This window comes from Dromiciops gliroides, chromosome 3 (genome assembly GCF_019393635.1).
Source record: "Dromiciops gliroides isolate mDroGli1 chromosome 3, mDroGli1.pri, whole genome shotgun sequence".
NCBI lineage: Eukaryota > Metazoa > Chordata > Mammalia > Microbiotheria > Microbiotheriidae > Dromiciops > Dromiciops gliroides.
In genome coordinates this window covers 353,060,539-353,084,214 of record NC_057863.1, presented here as the reverse complement: position 1 = coordinate 353,084,214, position 23,676 = coordinate 353,060,539, and the positions used below count along the sequence as shown (strand labels likewise).

The 23,676-nt window shown below is 38.1% G+C and overlaps 1 protein-coding gene across 4 annotated transcripts in view; it reads left to right on the top strand.

The window, feature by feature from the left end:
* The window catches only part of UBASH3B (ubiquitin associated and SH3 domain containing B), a 170,511-nt gene extending 155,490 nt beyond the window's left edge, over positions 1-15,021 (top strand). For all 4 annotated transcript variants that reach the window (XM_043995944.1, XM_043995945.1, XM_043995947.1 and 1 more), the window contains exons 12-14: positions 4,272-4,378; positions 6,001-6,110; positions 13,615-15,021. In XM_043995944.1, coding sequence (XP_043851879.1) covers positions 4,272-4,378; positions 6,001-6,110; positions 13,615-13,752 — 355 coding nt within the window. In that variant the 3' untranslated portion in view covers positions 13,753-15,021. The remainder of the gene's footprint in view (positions 1-4,271; positions 4,379-6,000; positions 6,111-13,614) is intronic.
* Positions 15,022-23,676: the final 8,655 nt, after the last annotated feature.

Sequence of the window (23,676 nt, the reverse complement as noted above, 5' to 3'; positions counted from 1 at the left end):
AGCCCATTTTATCCATCCTTCCAAATATTGCATCAATTTAAAATTTGATAAGACTTCATTAAAGTCCTTGATTTAAAAAAAAAAAAAGAAAAAAAGTTGAATATCAAAAGATTGAGCATAGATCCCTGGGCCATTCCACTAGAAAACTTTCCTCCATGTTGACATTGGTCCATTAATGACTACGGTTTGGACAGACATTTAACCAGTTCTGAATCAAACTCTTGCTATCTAGCCCACACCTCTTCATTTTGCCCAAAATATCTTGAGAGACTACATTACATGCTTTGTTGAAATGTAGGTATGTGCTATGGTATTCTCCCGATATATCAGTCTAGTAACTGTCAAAAAAGGAAAATAAGTTAGTATGGCTTCAATTAATATGCTCAAGGTTAACCACTAAGTATAGAGTAAGGTGAAATAGACATTCCTACTTATTATGATGGGGGGTGTCACTTATATGCCTGAGAACTATATTTAGGACAAGTGATCACTTTAACCAGCTCTTTCTGCGCCGTGATATCCTGCCCCTTCTTTTTCTAAAACAGAAGCACAAATCTGATGGAAAAAGCTCAGAGGTATTCTGGTTCAGGTAGTAGGCAAAGAGTGTCTGGCTTCCCAGACAAGTTTATCTAGTGTGTAAGTCGAACTGCAGCTGATCCTCTTAGAGGAATATTCTCCCTGCTATTTTCCCTTGTCTTGAGGAATCAGTCTATAGGTAAAAGAAGAGGACTTGAGATTTTAAAACTTCTCCTGCCCCCCACAGTTGTTCTTCACATTTTGTTCTCACCCCCTCCACAGTGTTTCTCCCTCCGACCATAGTTTGGCTCTGATAGGAGGAATGCAGCCAAAGGTACTGTCACAGAGCCAACAGGAATTGTACATTCTGATGGGGAGTCAGGGGACTTGTTGCCAACCTGAGCAAGGCATCTTCTCCCACACACAGCACCACTCCGAGCTAGTCTTGGTTGAACACAGGTCTCTGGTTTTCCCCTTAAGCAGTTCCTAAAATTCTTCTCATTCTGACTTGAAAAGTGCACATGGACCATTCCATCTACACTGTTTTTTATTATCATTCAGCCATATACACAAAAGACAGAGGAATTCAGGAGACTTCAAATGACAGGACATGCACAGTGCCTGCCTTCAGTGCACCTTTTCTCATTTACAAGTGCATAATGGTGCAGTCTTTTGTTTGACTTTTAAAACTATCAATACTTCACTTTTGTTTATGCACATGTGAAAGTCAGCATTTGAAAACGAGGGGCCATTGCTCTTCAAGTTACACTTCCCCTGTAATACCTTTAGACTGAAAAGCATTGAGGAAGAGGTTAAGTGGGGCCAAAAGCATGGCAGAAGCACAGCCAAGGTCAGATGCCTGAGAACCAGGAGAGCTGAGAGCTAGTCCTCATTCTCCTGCTCAGTTGTACCAGTCCATTAAATTATAACAGGGTTCCGTCTGTTAGAGAGGGTTTAGACTCGTGCACACGATGCTGTTTGTCATAGGCCAAGCCACAAGGCACAGGGAAGAATGACAGATTCACAGAACTTGAAGGTTGGAAGGGCAATGTAAGTAGTCATCTAATCTCTACTTGAAGACCTCAAAGGAGGGGGATCTGATCCCCACTTTAGGCAACCAGTCCCACTTTTGGAAAGCTCTAATAGTTGGGGACAGATAGGTGGTGCAGTGGATAGAGCACCAGGCCTGAAATCAGGAAGATCTGAGTTCAAATCCAGCCTCAGATACTTACTAGCTATGGAACTCTGGGCAGTCACTTAACCCCTATTTGCCTTAGTTCCTCATCTGTAAAATGGGGACATTTCCTTCCTGGAGAAGGAAAGAAATAGTAAACCACTTCATCATCTGCGCCAATAAATCCCCAAAAGCGGGGCAGCTAGGTGGCGCAGTGGATAAAGCACCGGCCCTGGATTCAGGAGGACCTGAGTTCAAATCCAGCCTCAGGCACTTGACACTTACTAGCTGTGTGACCCTGGGCAGGTCACTTAAACCTCATTGCCCCACCAAAAAAAGAAAGAAAGAAATCCCCAAAAGGGATAAAAAAAAAAATTGGACACCACTGAAAAATGACTAAACAATTGTACCAGGCATTGGGGAAACAAAAACAAAAATGAAAGCATCCCTGCCTGAAGAAGGAGGGTATGTAAGACCCAGGGATAGATTTGGATGGGGTTAGAAGATCACTAAAGAAGTGTTTCTGGTCCCTTGAGACGCATTGGTTTTCCTATTTAACTGCAGTCATGGAAGGGAAAGTCTTGTTGAATGTAGCCATATAAACGCGTACTATCTCAGAGGCCTTGAGACCTAGAAGAAATAAGGCTGATCATCACACACAAAGTGTTGACACACAGCAACATTTCTCTGCTTCTTCGGGCCATTTTGCCATTTACTTTCTTTAGATCCAATTTCTCTTAACTATAGTTAAGTATGGATAAAGTTCGTGAGGTCTTTAGAAGTGCTCACAAAATGTAGAAGTATAGAATTATCGAGTTGGAAATTATTCTTAGAAATTATCTTGTCATTCCCTTTCCCCTACCCCTTGTACATATGTATTTTGCAGATTTAAAAAAAAAAGGCTCTAGAGCAAGAAAAAGGACCTTACAAACCACCTACCCCAGCCTCTTTCCTGATACCGTCAGTTGTTAGCTCTCCCCCTCCAAAAATAATTTAGTATTATTTGGTCAATATCTTATATTTACTTCCATGTATGTGTTATATAGTCCCTATAAACATAAGCTCTTAGGGACATAGCCTTTCTCATTTTCATCTCTTGATCCTCAATACCCTATCAGAGTGTGTGGAACATGGTGGAGCCTTGGTAAATGCTGGTGGAATTGAATTCACTATACTGTGATGCTTGTAGACTTGTCCAAACTAGGCCTAGAACCATGAATGGGTATCCAGGAGTCAAGAATCCTGGCTTTGACATGAAGGAGTAATGTGTCCTTGGGCAAATCACTTAATTTCTTTGAGCCTCAGTTTCCTTATCTGTAAAATTAGGTGATTGAACCAGAAGTTTGGACTAGAGTATCTTCCAGTTTTATCATAGGATTTTATAAAACTAGTTCTCCTGGTGATCTGTCCTATCTTCTTTTCATTTTACTAGGAGACCAACTAAAAGAAGAAGTATACACAGTCCTAAATATTTCTCTCTCTCTTTTTTTTTTGTGGGGCAATGGGGGTTGTAACTTGCCCAGGATCACACAGCTAGTAAGTGTCTGAGGCCAGATTTGAACTCAGGTACTCCTGAATCCAGGACCTGTGCTTTATCCACTGCACCACCTAGTTGCCCCAGTCCTAAATATTTCTTAAGATTGTTTCTAAAGAGCATTTGGTGCAAGGAAGATTAGATGCCTGACATAGACTCAGGAGATATCTAGAAACCTCATTACATCAAGAGATGTCATCTCAGCTTTTCCTTCCCCTGGCCCTTTGACCATAATAAATCGTTATAGCTATGGTTAGACAATGGCAAAGTCAACTGGTAAATAAATAATCTGGCATTGTATAGACAAGGTAGCCAGTTGATACATTAGACTTTAGTTCTTCAGAGAGTTGCCTCTCTGAATTTCAATTTCCTCATTTGTAAAATAAAGATAATACTTATACTCCCAGGTTTCCATGGTGATTGTAAAGAAAGTATTTTAAGCACTTTAAAAATTTACTGTTAGGCGCAGTTAGGTGGCGCAGTGGATAAAGTGCTGGCCCTGGATTCAGGAGGACCCGAGTTCAAATTCGGCCTCAGACACTTGACACTTACTAACTGTGTGACCCTGGGAAAGTTACTTAACCCTCATTGCCCCACAAAAAAAAATGTACTGTTATGATTGTGGTGGAATGATGTAGAAAGGGCATTTCCCTGCTTCTCAGCTGCCCCATAGTCCTTCTACCTGCCTTTCCTTAGAGATATTATATGGTTAAACAAGTTAAAATAGGTATGCATGGAAAGATCAGGGGTAGGGGGCCAGTAAGCAGATGGAGGCTAGTCACTCCATGGTTTTTGTTTTAGACTGGGCATCAACATGGGGAATTCCTGATAAGGAAACTCTCCCTGTCAGTACAGATCAACCTTTCCCTCTGCGGCCTACACTCTGAGAATTGCCTGGGGTACCATAGGTCTTCATGATTCAGAGGGTGCTCCCTATCCACTATGCAACACTCTCTCCTACCCCATATTTGTCTTAGTTATTATTACTTGTTCTCTCTTCAATTATCAAAATGTCATAATTCCTTTTGGTCATTCTTCTGTCCATAGACCTCATATACCAGTCAGCAAATTAGTGATTTCTGAGTCCTATGACACGTACATCAGTAGAAGCTACCAAGTCACAAAAGAAATCATAAGTGAATGTAAAAGCAAAGGTAAGCAATGTTCTCTTTTACTCCATCTTGAATCCAGTGGTGACTTCTCCAGCATGGTTGGCAAATACTTTTGTTTCTTTTAAGATTGTCTTAGCAGCCAAACAGGAAAGAGAAATACTTCCCTAACCTTTTACATAGACCTTCATGTTAAATTTGTAATGTCTTCTGAGTACCCCGGATGACAGGGGACTACATTGAGGCCCACTGGAACCATGCTGGATATTTTACCATTGCCCTATATAACATGGAGCACAGAATTAGATAAGCCCATTCTGTATATTATAACATTACCTTATGTAACACGAAATACAATACTAGATGGCACCATCCATGCTGGATATTGTTTGAAGACACTCATTTTTAGAAGTAGCAGACTATCGCATGTCAGCTTTGCCTGTTAGCTGGTCTCATGCCATGCTGGATGTTGTTGATCCATTCAGGGCATTTATAGTTTCAGTCTATTAAAGTTGTGCTTGATTACATAGCCATTTGCTTTCTCCTTGAGGTTTGGATTCTTTTTTTTCCTTCTGTAACAAATCCCCTATATACAGAATTATAGCTCTTCTATAGCCATTATAAAGCAAACACTTGATTATAACATTTTCAAAATAGTGTTTGAATTTTAGAATAGTTAGGATGGCCAAATTATTGTAAAATGTTCCCAGCTGTCACTTTTACATTGCTCATTTTTACTACTACCTAGACCTAGTACACATATAATGTCTTATTTGTCAGAAACTTTCAAGGGCTCAAGACTGGGTAGAAAGGGGGAAAATGAATCCTTTTTTTTTTGGTCCAGATCTGTAATTCATCAATGTAAGGTAAAAGCTACCTCCACCAATGCAAATCACCAATTTTTCTGTGATGGATAGTCTTATAGAGTTGTCTGGGACAGTGAGAGGTTAAGTAATTTGCCCTGGGTCTCACAGCTACCATTACGTGTTGGAGATGGAAGTTGAACCCGACTAGCAGGCCAGTTTTTTATCCACCATGCCTGACTGCCTGTAACACAAATCCTATATCACAAAGTAGAACCCAAGTGTATAAGAGAGGTACAAAGGATCATAAATTTTTGAGCTGGAAGTGACCTCAGATGCCATAAAGTCCACCCCCACCCACATTTAACAAATGAGGGAAGTGAGGTGCAGAGAGGCTAAAGTAACTTGGCCTTGGTCAGATGGTTAGTAAGTGTCTGAGGCAGGATTTCAATCCAAGGTGCTCTGACTCCAAGCCTAGTACCCTAACCATTGTAGCACCCCCCAAGTTCCAAGGAAGGAAAAAGTTCACTTTCAACTGAAGCAGAGGGGAGAGAGGGATCAGGAAAGATGTCATGGAGGAGGTAGCATTTGTACTGGACCTTGAAGGATGGATGGATAGAACTTTAACAGAGATGGGGATGCGGTGGTGACGTGTGGAGGACATTCCAAAAATGATATAAACAAAAGTTTGGAGGAAGAAAAGCAAGGAAAGTGTTTATGGAACAGTGTGTGACAGAGTTTAGTGGAATCGAATATATGATAGAGAGAAATGTGAGAAGCTGCAAGGATAGACCACCATTTTGTGTGTCACCTGAGTAGAATTTCCCAGATCCATTTTCACATACCCTGCTTTTCCATTGCCAGGAAATAACATCTTGATAGTGGCCCATGCATCTTCCCTTGAAGCATGTACATGCCAACTTCAGGGACTCTCACCCCAGAACTCCAAGGACTTTGTACAGATGGTCCGAAAGGTAATTCACATTACTGCTTAAGCTTGAAGTGGTATGCAATGCCTAATGGTTTCATTATGTTTTAGTGGCTGGCTGGTTGATAAAAATGCAAGGTCTTTATGTGTGGCAGTTCATTCATTCTGGGGCCAGGGGGAGTCATTCGGTCATTCCTTCAGCACATTTTATTAAGGGTTTGCTCTGTATGAGACATTGTGCTAGATGTTATGGAGACCACAAAGATGTAAACAATATTGCTCCTGCCCTCTTGAAAGTTACAATCTAATAAGAAGACTAAGAAGCCAGGTAAGGCTATATAACTAAAATACAAAGCAGAAAGTATCTCCTCTGAAACGGTACAGAGGATAAGTACCCTAGCAGTTCAGAGGAAGGAAAGTTCACTTCTGGCAAGGGTAATCAGAGAAGACTTCAAGGAGGTGTAATCCATGTACTAGGCCTTGAAAAATGGGTAAGAAGGTTATCTTTTTTAAAAAAATTAATGAAAATCTGACTTCACTCCCTCCCATCTTCTTTCCCCACTGAGAAAGAAAAACCAACCAAAAAAAAAACCTCTGTTAAAAGTATATATGCCTGAACAAAACGAATTCTCACACTGGACGTGTCTACATAAAAATATACCTTAATCTGCATTGTAAGTGTTAAGAATACTTTCAACAGGGGGAAGTAGGGAATGTGGAAGTGATCTGGAAGATAATTTCTTACAGTTTCTTCTATTCTTTAAAAGTTTATTATACTTTGCTATTTTTCACTTTCTTTTTCTTTTATTTGAGTCTTCTTGTACAAAATGACTAATATGGAAATGTTTTACATGATTGCACATGTATAATTGCTTACCATTTCAGGGAGGGAGGGGAGGGAGAATAGAATTTGGAACTCAAAACTTAAAAAAAAAAATAACCAAATGTTAAAAAAAAAGTTTTAACTTGTTATTGGGGAAAAATAAACTTAAAAAAATTAATATATTTTATGATACTTGACAGAAACTTCACTTCAGAAGCATCATCACAAAATTAGAAAAATAACCCATTTTTAAAGATGATAAACATTGCACAGTCACAGAGTTATGCATTCCCCATGACAAGTAATTCCATTAGGATTAAGTTGCCAATATCATAGTATCATTTCATAAACTGTTTTCCAGAACTATGCTGTTTCATATGATGAGAATGAGAATTCTCTAAGGAATTCCATTGATGTTTGTATTTTCACTAATAAAATATGTATTATTCGTATTATAATATTATTGTCATGAGTTATATAATTGACTAATTATATAACTTACAGAATTAGTTGGTGTGAATAATTATTATAATAAATCTTCTTAAATATTAATAATTAATAAATGTTAATGATACAATAGTAAATATTAATTAATATTGTAATTGATAAATAGTAATCATAATAATAATAGTGGTTATGTGGGGAACAGCTAGGTGGCGCAGTGGATAGACCTCCAGACCTGGAGTCAGGAAGACCTGACTTCAAATCTAGTCTCAAATACTTACTAGCTATGTGACCCTGGGCAAGTCACTTAACCCTGTTTGCTTCCATTTCCTCATCTATAAAAGGAAATAGAAAAGGAAATAGCAAACCACTCCAGTAGCTTGGCCAAGAAAAAACTCCACACGGACTCGTGAAGAGTCGGACATGACTGAAAAATGGCTAAACAACAACAAAGTTATATAGCACTTTAAGGTTTGCAAAACATTCTATAAACATTGCATTTTATCCTTACAACATCCCTGGAAGGCAGGTGCTATCATTCTCATTTTAAAAATGGGAAAACTCATCTGTGTATCAAAAATTATTTGCTGGTCAGGTGGTCATCTGGAAGGAGTTTCAACTCAACTGCCCCATTTCAGTGGCAATATTTCAATATTAAAATTAGATCAGTTGGGGGCAGCTAGGTGGCACAGTGGATAAAGCACTAGCCCTGGATTCAGGAGGACCCGAGTTCAAATCCAGCCTCAGATACTTGACACTTACTAGTTGTGTGACCTAGGGCAAGTCACTTAACCCTCACTGCCCCGTGCAAAAAAAAAAAATTAAATCAGTTTCCTTAATTTTTCTCCAAAATAACAACAATCCCCCTTTAATCCCACTCAAGCATTTATGGGTTCTCTTAATTTATTTTGAACCCAGAAGCTTCTGTTGCCAAATTACTTTGAGAAAGCCTGGCTTTGAAGCTCCCCTGCCCTGACATTCTTTCATATCCCAAATAGTATTTGCAGATCAAACTTTCCTGTTCCTGGTGAAGCATAGCACCAAGCTGAAGGGAGTAGCTAATATACTTTATAAGTGACATCAAACTCAAATAGAAACAAGGTCACCAAATCATACATAAAAGATCCCTGGGGACAACATATTGACTTAGAAAACCACATATTAACAACCTGTGTTCTACTGTATTTTTATTTATTTTATTAAATATTTCTCAATTGCATTTTAATCTGCTTCGAGCACTGGCATGGACTGCATGTTTGTGCTAGGAGACAGAAGCAGGATTCAAAATGACTTTAACAGCCAGGACTGTTAGCCTGAAACCAACAAGACAAGATTCAGCAGGGATATGTTGTAAAGTCCTGTATTTAGGTTAAAATAATCAACTATGTAAATACAGTATGGGAAAGACCTGACCTATCAGTAGTTCATGTGAAAGAGATCTGGGTGCTCTAAATTATTACAAGCTCAGTATGAGTTAACAGTATATTGCAGCTACTTAAAAAAATAATATTAAGACAGCCTCAGAGTAGGTAATGGTCCCTCTGTACTTTGTGCTCATCAGATCACAGTTTGGAATAGTGTCAGGTCTGGGCATCCCAATGACCCCTTCACCAACCAGATCTGTTCAGCACAACCTGACCTTACCTGTCTCTGCTTAGCTTAGTCACTCTCTGACTCCTTCAGGTGGCTCCAGTCTGATCCCAATCTAGTGAGTCTTTTGCATTTGTACCTGATCTCACTGACTCCACTTTTCCCTGCCCACAGCCAATACAGCAGCACACCCCTTTTCTTGTTCCTGCTCCAACAAAGAACAAGCACAGAGAGCACTGGTGAAGCTGTCCTTTCACCTTCTTCTCCATCTCTCTTCCCCTAAAAGGGGAGGCATAAGTCCTTTCAAAGCCCACAGGAACCCCAAAGCCAAGGATTTTTAACTCATGCACACCTGCACATATTCTAACCCATGGAGTCTTTGTCCTTTGGTCTTCCACAATCTCTATGATATTGTGAGATCTGAACTTTCCAAGGTTGCTGCAAAACCAGGTTACACGTTTAATTGAACTACAGAAACTTGTTATTCAAGGAGAACCTATGGTGAATCCTTTGTTAATGCAGTATTCCCTTAGAGTTGTGAGAAAAGATGAATAAATCTATAGGAACACTGACTATGATTATAATTTCAGATTTCTGTGTAGAATTTCCTTAAGGTGGAATGTATCTCTACATGTGAATTACTTCTGAGCTTTATTTAGTCAAGCTGCATGAATTTTCTAATGGCTGTTTAAAAGTTCATACAGTTGTTGTCTATAATATCCTAATGTATCTATGGACTCTTTGATATGGGTTTCTGCCTCCACTGATGAAGATGGCTACTCAAGATTGTGGATACATAAGTTGTGGCAGGGTGGAAAATGTTTGAAGTGAAGACAGGTACTATCTGGTGGAAATGCTTTAGTTCATCCCAGGTATGGTCCATGTTGGAGGATAGAGTGAGTGACACCAGCAGTTGAAATTCAGAAGAGTTGGACCACTTCACAGCTCCATCTGCAGTTCATCAGAACGCCCATCTTCCCATAATCCACCCCCAATATTGACTAATATCCATCTTTTTTCATATCTGTTGGTTCATGTGATAAGAGCTAAAATTTAGAAGTTTTTTTGGAGTTGTTTTAATTTGTATTTGTCTTAGTAGTAATTTAAATTGGGGGTGTTTTTTCATGTGGTCATTTATAGTCTATAATTCTCCCTTTGAAAAAATGTTCATATCTCCTTATTTACTAAGGAATGGCTTTTAACATTATAAATTTGTTTCAATTCCCTGTATATTTCAGATATTAAACTTACTGGTGATGTATGATGCAAATATTTTCCCACTCTACCATTTCTCATTTTGTCTTATTTGATTTTTATTTACACAAAAGCCTTTTCGGTTTACATATTTTCACATCAGTGAAAATTGTCCATTTTCTCTTTTATTCTCTCATAAATCCTTTGTTTGATTAAAAATATTCTCACTCTTCCTAGCCATGGTTGTGGAAAATATTTGATTTCATTCTCTTCTACTTTTTTTGGTGTGACCTTTTATTGGGGTAAATATAATATAGAATTTATTGGGGGGTAAATATAAGATGCTGGTCTGAATTAATTTTTACTACTTTTCAATTTTCCCAGTAGTTCTTGTCAAAAAGGGAGTCCTTCCCCTAGTTTTTTGTGATCTTGCTTTTATCAAACACTGTATTTCCTAATTTTCATTTCTTGCATATATAGTTTAATTGATGTATTTTCTTTTTTTAAACCACTACCAACTAGTTTTAATGACCTATGGGATTTAAAAAAATATATAATTTGAGGTATGATAATGCTATGACCCCTTTACTCGTATTTATATTCATTATTTTCCTTGATATTCTAGACATCTGGTTCTTCCAAATGAATTTCATATTCTTTTGCCTAGTTCTAAAAAGTATCCTCTCTGTAACTGATTGGTATAACACTAAATCTGCAAATTTATTTAGGCATTTTTATTTTATTTCTGTGGACTAACCATGAACATTGACTATATCTCTAATTATTTAAATATCCCCTTATTACAAATCCTGTATTATTTTGACATATGCATGGAAGAAAAGACCATGTTGGAGGAAAGCTTTTAAGGCCTCGTTTTTCTCTATCAAATAAAATGGTTTGGGGTTTATTTTTTTTTACATAGTCAACAGACAGAGTGGAATTTTATATTGTCCACACCTTTGTTAAATATGTGACTATAAAGATGTGGTTGCTTTAGAATATCATTTGTGAAAACTACCCTTTTCCTTTCTCATACCTTTATCAAGGATGCTTTCAATAGATTCTTATAAAAATGTGCATATATAAGAATATAGCATATAGATCAGTAGCCACTGATATTGTTTCTTCAACCTTTTGGGGCATTAATAAGGCTTAGGGTTTTGTTTTTGTTAGGGTTTTTTTTTAACCTTTGGTATCTTCCAGTCTTTCTGATTTACACAGAAATTGTCCTTCAGTGCTCTCCAAACTTATAGACAGACCTCCTTTGTATGTACTTGGTCTAACCCATTTGCTTGCTCCATCTTTATTTTCTTCATTGCCACATCCCCTTTCTTATACAGCACAGCCAGGAGCATGATGTTAGAACCAAATGTGGTAGTTCCACTGTCCTTGACAGTAAAAAGTATTTGTTCCAAAGATCTTTATGGATCATTTCCACTTGTCATCTGTTTATTGTCCTTTCAATTTCATCATATGTGTTTTCAGTATAGCTTTGTTTAATTGATTATCTTGCCAGTTTTTCTTTAAACTTGTTTTCTAATCACCTACTTGTGAATCTTCTACCATCCTTCTTCATAAGGTTTGACAAATTAGTTTACATTCTAAACTGAAGTTGCCTTTGGATGCCAGAGCTTGGCAAGGAGAGGAAGTATTTACTAAGACAGTTTTTATGTTCTTTTGGTTTCCTCGTGTCAGCTAATTTACATCGTTTAAACTTCTCTAAGAAATGTTTACAGTTGGTTTGGATGTCTTTTCCTTTATCCAGTTCCCATTTTTCAGCATCAACAGCTTATTTAAATATCTCAAGTTGGCATTATTTTAAATACACACCATCTCTTTTTCTCATTTTTATTCTTCTAGTTTGCTTGTCAGTTTTTATCTTGTCCAGAAATCACTAATTTGACAGCATACAAATAGGTGGTCCAGGGAGGATTCCAATATCAATAACTAATAGTTTATTATCTATCAAAAAACAACCGACTTCAATTTTTTATATTGTTTGGTGCTTGACACATGTAGTACCTCCTGATTTTTTTTCCTAAAAAGTATTCATGTTATATCAACAGACCTTTGGTCTCTCTCATTTCTTACTCCCAAACCTTATTTTTCCAACATAGTTCTGCCATTCTCCTCAGCATCAAAGTGTATGTTGCTCTAATTTAGAGTTGTATAGGGTCATATATGTAGGACTAGAAAAGACCTGTTGTCCTCATGCTCTGCAGCTTATGTTGATAGATAAGCAGCCGTTATTTTCATGGTAGACTTTTTAAAAATACGAGCACTACAATATGAGATGACTAAGTATTACATGAAATATTTCTTGTTGCCCTTTGGGTGGATAATAAAGCTAACTCAGTCAATGCCTTTAATTGCCTCTTCCAGAAGAACCAGTGAGCCACCTTTGCATCTAGCTGATATTCCCACTTTTCTTCTGATTTTATTGATATCAAAAAAGTTAGTCATTGTAATTCAGTTCTATTATAATGTCTACTTGGAACTGGATGAGGATCTCAAATTTAGACTACCAATAATTTTATTTATATATATACACATGTATGTACATATATACACACATGTATAGATGTGTGTATTTATGCATACATACACATAGTGTATGTGTATGTACATACATATACATGCACTCTGTCGCTATCTATCTTAGCCAGGTGGTGCTATGGATAGAGCACCAGGCCTGGGGTCAGATCTGAATTCAGATCTGGTCTCAGATACTTCCTAGCTGTGTGACCCTGGGAAAAAAGACACTTAACCCTGTTTGCCTCCATTTCCTCATCTCTAAAACAAGCTGGAGAAGAAAAGAGCAAAACCAGTCCAGTATCTTTGCCAAGAAAACCAGGGTCACAAAAAATTGGACCTGAAAACAACCGAACAACACAACATACATACATACATACATACATATACTTACTTATATACATACATATTCTTACATACATATTTACTAATTTCACTTATTAAATAAATATATTTACTTAGTTAATCTAGAAACTGAGTGATTCCTAGAACCCTTGGGCCATTTTTTCCCTTCTGCCACTGTCACTGAAGAAGCAGGAAAGGGCTGCATGGTCAGAGCACTGTTTTTACATTTCTCTTGGGTGTCATGGTTACCATGGCTACCAACTATGGCTTTCTCTTAAAATTTATTTCATATATTACAATTGCAATTATAATTATATATGTATATATCTTTGTGCACCTATATATGTATAATATACATACATGTATATATGTATATATATTTAAATGAAAAAAGCCCAACATGGAATAACTTCAGGGAACCCTGGAAGGGGATGTAGAATCAAAATATGTTTGGCTTGTTTGTTGTTAATTCATTAGAGTCTGTCTGCCATATAAAAGGCTGAATTTCCTGTAAGATTTTACTCTTAATCTTTTTGTTTTATTTATTTGACTTTTGTTTATGGTAATTAAGTGAGTTCACGGCATTAAATCTCTATTTGATTTTTTTCCATTCTTACTATAGATACCATACCTGGGATTTTGTTCATGTGAAGAATTAGGAGAAACAGGAGTCTGGCAGCTGACAGATCCACCCATTCTCCCCCTCACACACGGACCAACTGGAGGCTTTAACTGGAGAGAGACATTGCTTCAAGAATAGACAACGGTGAACAAGAGTAGAAACAGGCTTTGGAGAAGTCTCCTTTTTGTGTTTCATAACAACAGAGAAAACACATAACATTTATTCCAGTATGTTTCTATTCATGCAGTTTCATGCTAGAAAGTGCACATGACACTGTATAGATAGATGCAGGAAAGCTCTTGATTTGAGAAAACAATTCACTCTTTCTTGGCTCTCATCTGATTAAAGCTCAACTGTTTGGCTGCTGAGATTTTCCTTCCTGAGTCAAGGCACTTGTTACAACAGAATTTGTTCCCCACTGTGTTCTGGACTAAGGGACCTCCCACACCTCTGGCTGCAGCGAGGCTCTTTCTTAGGATGATTGCAAGCCAAAAGGACATACACAGAATCCAGCTGGGGTGACATTTGGAATGGGATTTTTATTTACTTCTATTTGCCTAATATATAAAGCCAAGCTAAGAAATGCATTTGAGGTGATTAGAAGCATATACCATCTGTAAAAACTGTTCTCACGTAGTGTGCTAGATTCTACCTTGATGGCCCTCTGATTAGGCCACTCTTACACACTTTCTAGGTACTCCACTTTAGAATTATGGGACTTACCCAGACATTGCCACTGTTTTTGCAGCAGCAGCTGGCCCATCTCGTGCTGTGCGCCACCCCCAAACCATTGTCTGGCCAAGGGGACGCTTGTTCTCCAAGCACTTTTCAGATCCTCAGGAAGGTCAGCTAGAAGTAAGCTGGGATTTGATAGGCCAAAAAAAGTTTTGGCTCAATATAAAGTGACTTGGAATTACTCGTTTTGTAGCCTAATTAATTTCTCAATCATTGTGTTTTCCTTGGCTTAGTCTAGAATAATATAACTTGTTTGGGATGTTGAGCTTTCAAAGGAATGTACGGTAGGTACATAACTTAAGTCAGCAAGAAGCTCATCTTGTGCAATATGTACATCTTGATTAACCATGCCAGTAAGTCGATTATTTGTACATCTACAACGTATGTGTTACATATTCAAACATTCATAAATACATTTATTATACAAGAGATGTATGAAAAGTCAGGGAACTAACTTAAAATGATGAGAGTCAGGGCCGCACTGATACTTGTGCCGTCTCGTGTGTGTGTGTGTGTGTGTGTGTGTGTTTTTAAATTATAATTAAAAATATATAGGGCTGTATGAACAGATGTAGGGGAATCATATCCTGGGATTTCCCTTCCTTCCTGATTACTGCATACTTTCAAGGGAGTTTTATTTAAAAGAAAAAAATAAATGACAATCAAACCAAATGTTAATGCCTATTTAATTGTGTGAACAGTTTATTGTTGACTGGTACAAGTTTTCAAGATGAATCTGGTATTGTAGAGAAAGTCTAGGAATTTAAGATGGTAGTAAGTAACAATAAATTAATCCAGGTATTTTATTTAGTGGAATAGGATCCAAACCTCTGATGCATAGAGTAGAGGTTTTATAGTAATAGATCTGTGATCCTGATGGGAATGAGTTTAATGGTGCCTGGAAAAAAAAAAAGAGAGAGAGAGAAAACTTGTAGTAGATAAGCATTCTAATCAAGAAGTAACCTCTTGGGGGCAACTAGGTGGTGCAGTAGATAAAGCACCGGCCCTGGATTCAGGAGTACTTGAGTTCAAATTCGACCTCAAACACTTGACACTTACTAGCTATGTGACCCTGGACAAGTCACTTAACCCTCATTGCCCCGCCCCCCCCAAAAAAGTAACCTCTTTTGGTGTCTTATAAAGCATTCAGGATTCTAGATTTAGCTATGGACAGAGGTTAAGTGACTTTCCCAAGGTCACACAGGTAGTAAGGAGCCAAGCCTATATTTGAATCCCGGTTCTCTGTCTCCAAATCCAATGTCCTTTCCATTAGACCATCCTGCCTCCCTTGTAGTAGGGAAAATGGGGTTGGGGGGGGGGACAAGATTTCTGAGTTCTATATTTTTAGTGAAAAATCAACTTCTTCAGTCACATATAAACACTGGTACAGGCTCTCAACATAGAAATTGCCTACCTGGTTGCTGATGCAATTGGTTGATAAATGTACTAAAAATCAGAGCACTTGGGTGAGGCAGGGAACTCCTTTAAGATTTTAAGTCCTGCCATTGCTGTTTGATTATTTACTAGTGTTCTTGAGTCAAACTCATTTTTAGACTACTATCTATGTGAACTGTATGGGATTGTCAAAAAAAAATTCCCTTAGTTTTATAATCTCAAACATGGCTAGAAACTTTATCTATTTGTGTAGAATTGATAGAATTGACATCACAAGTTGTCTTTTCTGTATATGTAAGCTTGAAGCACAAAGTAGGAAGTAGCAAACTGATCAGTTTGGATGTGCAACCCATTATTTTAATCATATATAAAACCCATTTTTAGATAATGCCTACCTGGGCAGTGGAGGTTTGAAATAAATGTGTAGATTGAAGACTCTAAGAAGAAAAAGGTTTATTTGGGGGTTAGGCAAGGTGTCAGAATTCTCCAGGTGGCTGACCTCTATAGCCTAAATTTGCTAGGTGCTAATAGTTCTCATTTCTTACTTGCCTGTGTAAAAATAACCTCAGCTTGCTTTGGGGAATCATTTTGAGTCTCCATGGTAAAAGGGAGCAAAAAAAGTTAACTCATCATAAATCCAACTATTAGAGTCTGAATTAATATTTTAAACCAAGGTACAGGATGGTTTTTCCCGGAAGCTTATTAAGAACCAGCCAAATTGAAAAAATCAAATTAGACAAAAGCCTTTTTATATCCCTTTAATAGAAGGATACAAAAAGGCTCTTACCAGGAATAGCAGTGTATGTATACAAAATACATATGTATATTTGTGTGTATGCACATAATATGCCTGTGTATGTGTATATAAAATACACATACACACACACACACACACTTCATCCACCTACACCCTTAAAATAAACTTAGGTAAAATGAAACTAACTAAAGACTTTCATCCTGTCATTGAGCATTTAATATAGCATCCTGCACATATGTGTATGTTGCATCGGTTTCCTAACACTCTGGTTATTATTTACAGATAGGACTTTGTTTTCAGTGGTTTTGAAAATGCTTCTATTCCACTGTGGACATGAGTAATTGGCACATTTTAATGCAAAAGCTGGATACTGTGTTTTCCCAGGCTCCCTGCCTAGTCGTTTCACTGGTAGCTAGGAGCTGATTGCTTCACCTCAGTATCGAGTTCAGAATACAATGTTTTACATCCCATTCAGATTATCTGAATGTATCTAATTTAAATAGCCATCTGATAGCTGGAAAGAAAGGGGTATTTTTCACCCTGTTGTGATAGGTTTGGGCAAGTTTCTACTTTTTATTTTAATGATCTACTTCGACCAAAGAATTATTTTTAAATAATTTTATATGTGAAAGGTATGGTTTTACAATAAAAGAAAAGAAAGAAAGAAAAAAAATCACCTGAAGTGATGGTTCAGTGAATCATTGATTACAGCTCTGTTGCATTTTAGACTGATGTGGCAATATTCTTGGTGGTGTGTAGAGAGCCTTGGGGTCATCCAGTTGTGTGTAGCATTACCATAAGTGCTTCTATTCCACACTCAAGTAATTGTATTCACATTAAAATGAAATTTCTTATTTCAATTACCTGGTGTCATTGGGACCTAATTGCACTGGTGCTGTGGAAGAAGTTCCGAGTTCCCAGTGATTGTAGGAAGGCTTTCCTATGTAGTAAATAGAAGTTGTTTCTCTGTAAACCTTGCTGCACTGCAACTCGACTGTATAATTTAAAACCAGTGATGAATCGCCCTTTTGAATTTACCCAGGGTAATGAATGTGTTGGAATACAGATGAACTGTGGTTTAATTTTCACATGCATCGGCACAGTCACAAACTGTACACAGTCTGCTGTGAACTTTGCAGATAATGAGGAGTGGGATCATTTGCATTTAAATTGTGGTCTTGCACATGTATGAGACATAATGTGATGAAAGGTCTAAATGGCTGCTGGGGGTAGAGGGATAGGGAAAGACTTAACATCTATTTGAGTTAACATTCACTTTACAAAGGGATGAAGGATATTTTCTTAGGTGATAGCAAATGATTTTCATGTTTAAACCATAGGGCCGAAAATGGATTTGCTTCTCTTTAATGCTTAAACATATTGAATTTCCCTAGGAAAATTACAAGTTGTAATGGAAATTCAAGTGGAGGGGGAAAAATTGATTTTACATGCAGAGGAAGTAAAGTAATTTTTTAAAAAACACATGTAAAATTATGCTAACAGCAAGTAGGTTTAAAATGATAATCAAACTTTGTACACAATCAATTCTTATAAGCATTTTACACTGCCATCACTCAGCCAAATTTGTATACTGTTCAGAACAACCATAGACTCCCTACGGCCTATATATGGGTAAAGGGAAGAATAGACTATTTCCTCCCTTCTTTAATCTCCACTCTGTTTTGAGGAATCTTATCCAAAAGTGTTTTGCCTACAGTGAGAGAATTCTAAACTTGACATTTTTGAAGGTTGGAGGGTCTTAAGCTATTGCATCATTGTTTACTATGTTTTATTCAATGTGATTCAGGTGTATTTGGAAAAAAAAAAATAAGTCATTAAAAAGAAAACTCTGCATACAGCAATTATATTGCCAAACTCCTCTGGCATTTATATTTTTATTCCTGATTTTAATTGCTATGAACTTTAAGAATTGCTGTGGTACCACTGTAATGAGCTCATTCCATTAAAGGAGCGTCTCACTTTAAATGGCTCCTAGATGCTTTAATAACCAAGAGAGTGCATATTCCAGTCACAGCAATATTGAGTGAGATCCTTTCCAATCATATCATTAGCTGTTACTGTGGTCATTATATTTACCATCCATTAAAAGTGGCATTATCCACCTCTGGACTGAGGGCACAATTAATTTCTCCATTCCAGTCAGAAATGGGAGGATTTTCTAGCAAGACTGCCCCTTTGGCAGTTCTGTCATCTGGCTAAAGCTCTTCTCAAACATTTCTCAGGCCAGATCTTGCTCCCTTAGCCTCTTAACTCAATCAGGACTAGTTAGGATAAAAAATTATATCTATAGAATGGTTTTTGTTTTTGTTAGTTTTAGCAAGTGATAAAGGGTGACTTCATTCATGTTACCATACTTCTAGTAATATATCTCCCAGATTAAGCTTCATTAAGACTGGATGTATTGGGGGGGGGACTGCATGTATTGACCAGGTTTATTAATTAGAAGACTTCTTTTCTCTCTTGTCTATTCTCAGTGTATTCCATCACAAATCAATTTATACCTGGCAACAGATATAAACAGCTATGACCCCAGTAGAAGTCAGATTTAGGCTTCTGGATTGGCACTGGAACAGGAAAATCTGGATTAAATGCAACAAGAAGATCCATAAGATTTCAAAATTAAGGTGATCTGGGCCTACATTGTCTATAAAACAATCGACAATAGTATATTAACTCTACCGTGTGTTGAGCACTGACCCCTGCCCTCAAGGAGTTTGCATTTTATCAGGGGAGAGATGTATACCTCTGGGCATATATAGGGTACTCACAAAGTAATCGCAACATAATCTTAGAGGGGAAGGCAATAGCAGCTGGGGTACCCAGGAAAGATCTTCTACAGAAGTGGCACTTGAGTTGAGTCTTGTAAAAAACAGTGATTCTAATTGGTGGAGGTGAGGAGGGAGAACACTCCAAGACTGATGGACAGCCAATGTGTCTACACTACAGCATGCATGAAAGAAAGTCTGACAAGATAATAGGAAGGGACCAGAGTGTGAAAAGTTTCAAATGCCAAATGGGAATTTATATTTGATCCTTGTGGTAATAGGAAGCCACTAGAGTTATTGAGTATATGTGGTAGAGAGAAGGTGGGTGACAAGGCTGAACCTTTGCTTTAGGAAAATCAATTTAGTAGAGGTGTGGAGAATGGATTAGAGTTGGGAGAGAGATCAGTTATGAGGCTATTGTATACAGTCAAGAGTTGATGAGGGCCAAAGCAAAAATGGTGACTATGAAGGAAGAGAAAGATGTGATTATAAGAACACCACAGTTTGACAAACTATCAGTTATATATGTGGAATAAGTAAGATTAAGGAACCAAGTGCAAACCTAGGTAACTAGAAGGATGATACTATCCCCTACAATAAGGGATTTGAGAGAAAGAGTTTTAGGGGGAAAGAAAATTAATTTGGTTTTAGACATGCTGAATTGGAGATTCCTGTGGGACATCCAGCTCAAGATGTCCAGTAGACAATAATGAGAGATTGAAGCTTAGAAGCAAGAGTAGGGCAGGTATATAGATCTGAGACCCATCCACATAGAGATGTTAACTAAACCCACTGTGATTGATGAGAGGCTCCAAATGAGTTAGTATAAAGAGAAAAAAGATTACCCAGAACAGTTTTGCTAAGCAAGTGTGATGTGGATGAACGTCTAGCAAAAAGTCTCAGAAGGAGCAATCGGATAAGTAAGGAGAACCAAGAGAGAAAGGTGCTACGAAAATCTAGAGAGAAGCAGAAGGTGATCAACTGTCGAATGCTGCAGAGAAGTCAAGAAGGAAGAGGACCGAGAAAAGGTCATTTGATTTAGCAATTGAATGTTCATTGTTAACTTTGAAAAGAGCAGTTTCAGTTAAAAAATGAGATTGCAGAAGGTTGAGAAGAGAGTAAGAGTCCACTTTTCAAGGGGAAAAAGACATGATAGCAGGGATGGTAGTAGAGTGAGGGCATTTTTTTAAAGAAGGGGAGAATCTGGGCATGTTTGTAGGCAGCAAGAAAGGAACCAGTAGATAGGGAGAGATTAAAAATGGGGTGGGGGGATTATAATGGAGACAACATGCTGGAGAAAGTTGAATAGATGGTATCAAAGGTACATACAGAGGGGTTGACCTTGGCAAAGAGAAGAGTCGCCTCTCCATCAGAGATTGCAGTGTAAGAGGAGATGTGGGATGAAGGGGAATGATGTCAAAGGGGTGGGAGATGAGGAGAGAAGTGGTAGCTCAAAGCAGATTACCTCATGTTTCTCTGAAAAACCTGAGGCCAAGTCCTCAGCTTCATACTCCTAGTAATATATCTCCCAGATTAAGCTCCATTAAGACTGGATATATTGGCAGGGTATATATATTAGAAAATGACTTTTCTTCTCTTGTTTATTCCCAAACAGTGCCTTCCTTTGTAAATCAGTTTATATATGACTACAGAAGTTGGCTTTAGACTTTCAGACTGATGCTGGAACAGGAAAATCAGGGTTAAATACAATGAGACAATCCATTAGGGGTAAAATTTCTAAGGTAATCTGGGCCCATACCATCCAAAAATCAGACAATCATATAAACTCTTTACCATATATTAAGCACTAGGTATAAAAAGAAAAAGGGAAGAGAGTCCTGCTTTCAAGGAGCTTATAAAGTAAAGGGTTCTGTGGGAAGTATGAAGAAAGAAGAGAAAGGTTGGGATTACTGTCATGAAGAAAGAGATGGAGAATCAATAAGGGGGCAGCCAGCTAGATGGTGCAGTGGATAGAGTACCAGCCCTGGAGTCAGGAGGAACTGAGTTCAAATGTGACCTCAGACACTTGACACTTACTAGCTGTAGTTGTGTGACCCTGGTCAAGTCACTTAACCCCAATTGCCTCACCAAAAAAAAAAAAAAAGAAGAAGAAAAAGAAGAAGAAAAGCATCAATGAGAGATGATCAGGAGAACTGCTTTGCTGTCCTGAGTGCCTAGTTGAAATTATATAATATAAATTTGGATTGGACCCTGTCAATAGGGTTTGTGATTTCCTCCAACTCTATTGAATAACATGTGAGGAGGAGCAAAGTAGAAAGATGGTGAGAGTAATTCAAGATTGGAGCTTAACAAAGCATGCATGATGATGGAACTGGAAAACAAGGGATTTGAGAGCCACCAATAGTGTAGAGTTGAACTGGGTCACCAAGGAATAAAGATTAATAGAGGAAGAAAGTGGTCAGAATATGGATTATGATCTATGACAGTGCTGAAGGGTAGAAGGATCAGAAGTGACAGTAAGAGCAAGGAATAGGTTTAGAAATAGTTAAAGCATAGGGAAATATAGAATGATAAAAGATTACAACAGGATAAATGAATTTCAGAGTTCTTGAAGGTGGGAATAGAACTTCGTGTGGGTGATGATGATCAAAGGCAAGATCAGAGGTATGGCCATCTCTGTGTAGTTGAGCTAGAGTAGAGGCTGAATTAAGCCTCCTCTGGTTCTCCAGAGATGTTTTTCATTTTCACTGTGAGCATTTACATCTTAGAAATTAGTAAACTCTATAAATCAAGACTTGAGTCATTGTTTTGTTGCTTGTTTAGACTCGAGAAAGTAATGGAGAAAGTGTTAATAGTGCAGACTAAACCTAAAAGTGTGGAGTGTATACTTTTTTTTGAGAGCTGGTTGTTAAACATTTACCAGCACACTACTTAGTACAGGAGTAGGGGGCAGCTAGGTGGTGCAGTGGATAAAGCACCAGCCTTGGATTCAGGAGTACCTGAGTTCAGATCTGGCCTCAGACACTTGACACTTACTAGCTATGTGACCTGGGCAAGTTACTTAACCCCCATTGCCCCGCAAAAAAAAAAGTACAGGAGTAGGTCATAGCAGCTGATTATATTGAGAAACTAAAAAGTTAGAATATTTAGATGTAACAAGTCCCAAAAGCTATTGGTACTGGCTCGCTCTCTCGCTCTCTCGCTCTCTCTCTTTCTCTCTCTCTCTGAAAACAACTGCATCCCCTAAAGGACTAATAATATTTAAAAGAACAGATAGATATAATTCTAGCCTGGTACCCCATCTTTCTGAGAAGAGCAGCCTAGCTTCTGCCCCAATCTCCTGCTTCTCCTCCTGGCAGGAAATAAAATCTCCCTTGAAGAAGTATGAGGGGTGGGTGGAGAAGAGACTAGAGATGTTTACTCTGCCTCCCTACAAGCCACACAAGTACACTCCCATGCTACTGTGCTACATGTAAGGGGAGAGCCCTCACTACATAAGACAACATTAGCATGTAAGTACCCTAGTATTAGGTTAGGAGTTGGGGTGGAGAGGGAGACTATGAGACCAGCACTGAATGCATTGAGAATGGAAGCAAAATGTCCTGGGTGGTTATCAGGATCTGGATTGGATGATAAATTAGGAGAGCACAAATCTCAAAGGAGAAGAGCTTGCTGAGTAATGGCAAGGGAAAAAGTCTGGAAATAGCAATGGATAGAAGGGAGTGGTCCCCCTTACCAGCTGGCACCTGTGAGTGAGGATGTATGAGACAACCAGTACTGGAAAGGATGGCCAGCGATGCAATGTTATTTGAAAGGAGCTGGATTTGGGTAAAGCCAAAAGATGGAGAGAGCAAGAGAAGTTTAAAAATGAAAGGAAATTTATGGTGGGAGTTCCAGAGGGCACAGTGGAAAGGGAGGACAGAAATGGAGTGGCATATTAAGGGCTTAATGGGGAATGAGAGAGCAGACTGCAAAGATTGGGAAGGGGGAATTTGTTCTTCCAAAATTCAGTATCACTGAGATGGGAGAGAGTAACAAGGGGTTGGAATATACTAACCATTGGGGAATGAGTCCAAGCAGAGTATCAGTTGATGGGATGGTCTCCAATGATGAAAACGTGTGATTCTAAGGTGCAGGGTCTCTTGGGAAACCTGACCCTCAAGGTCTCAGCCCAGCACTCAACTTTCTAGCTTCATGGCAGGTGGGGTTGCTATACAAAACCAAATACACAAACTTATTTTCTGTTAACATTTCTAGTCACCTTCTTTTACCAAGGTGCTCCCCTTGAAGAGACACAACAGTGCCTACTTTAGTGGCCACAGAATTTAATTCATTAATCTAAAAATTAAGCAAGTTAACTGGACTGTGCAATCACCTGTATCATAAAGTGAATTGCCATTATTTTTTCCTAGCCCTTTCTCGGTCTTC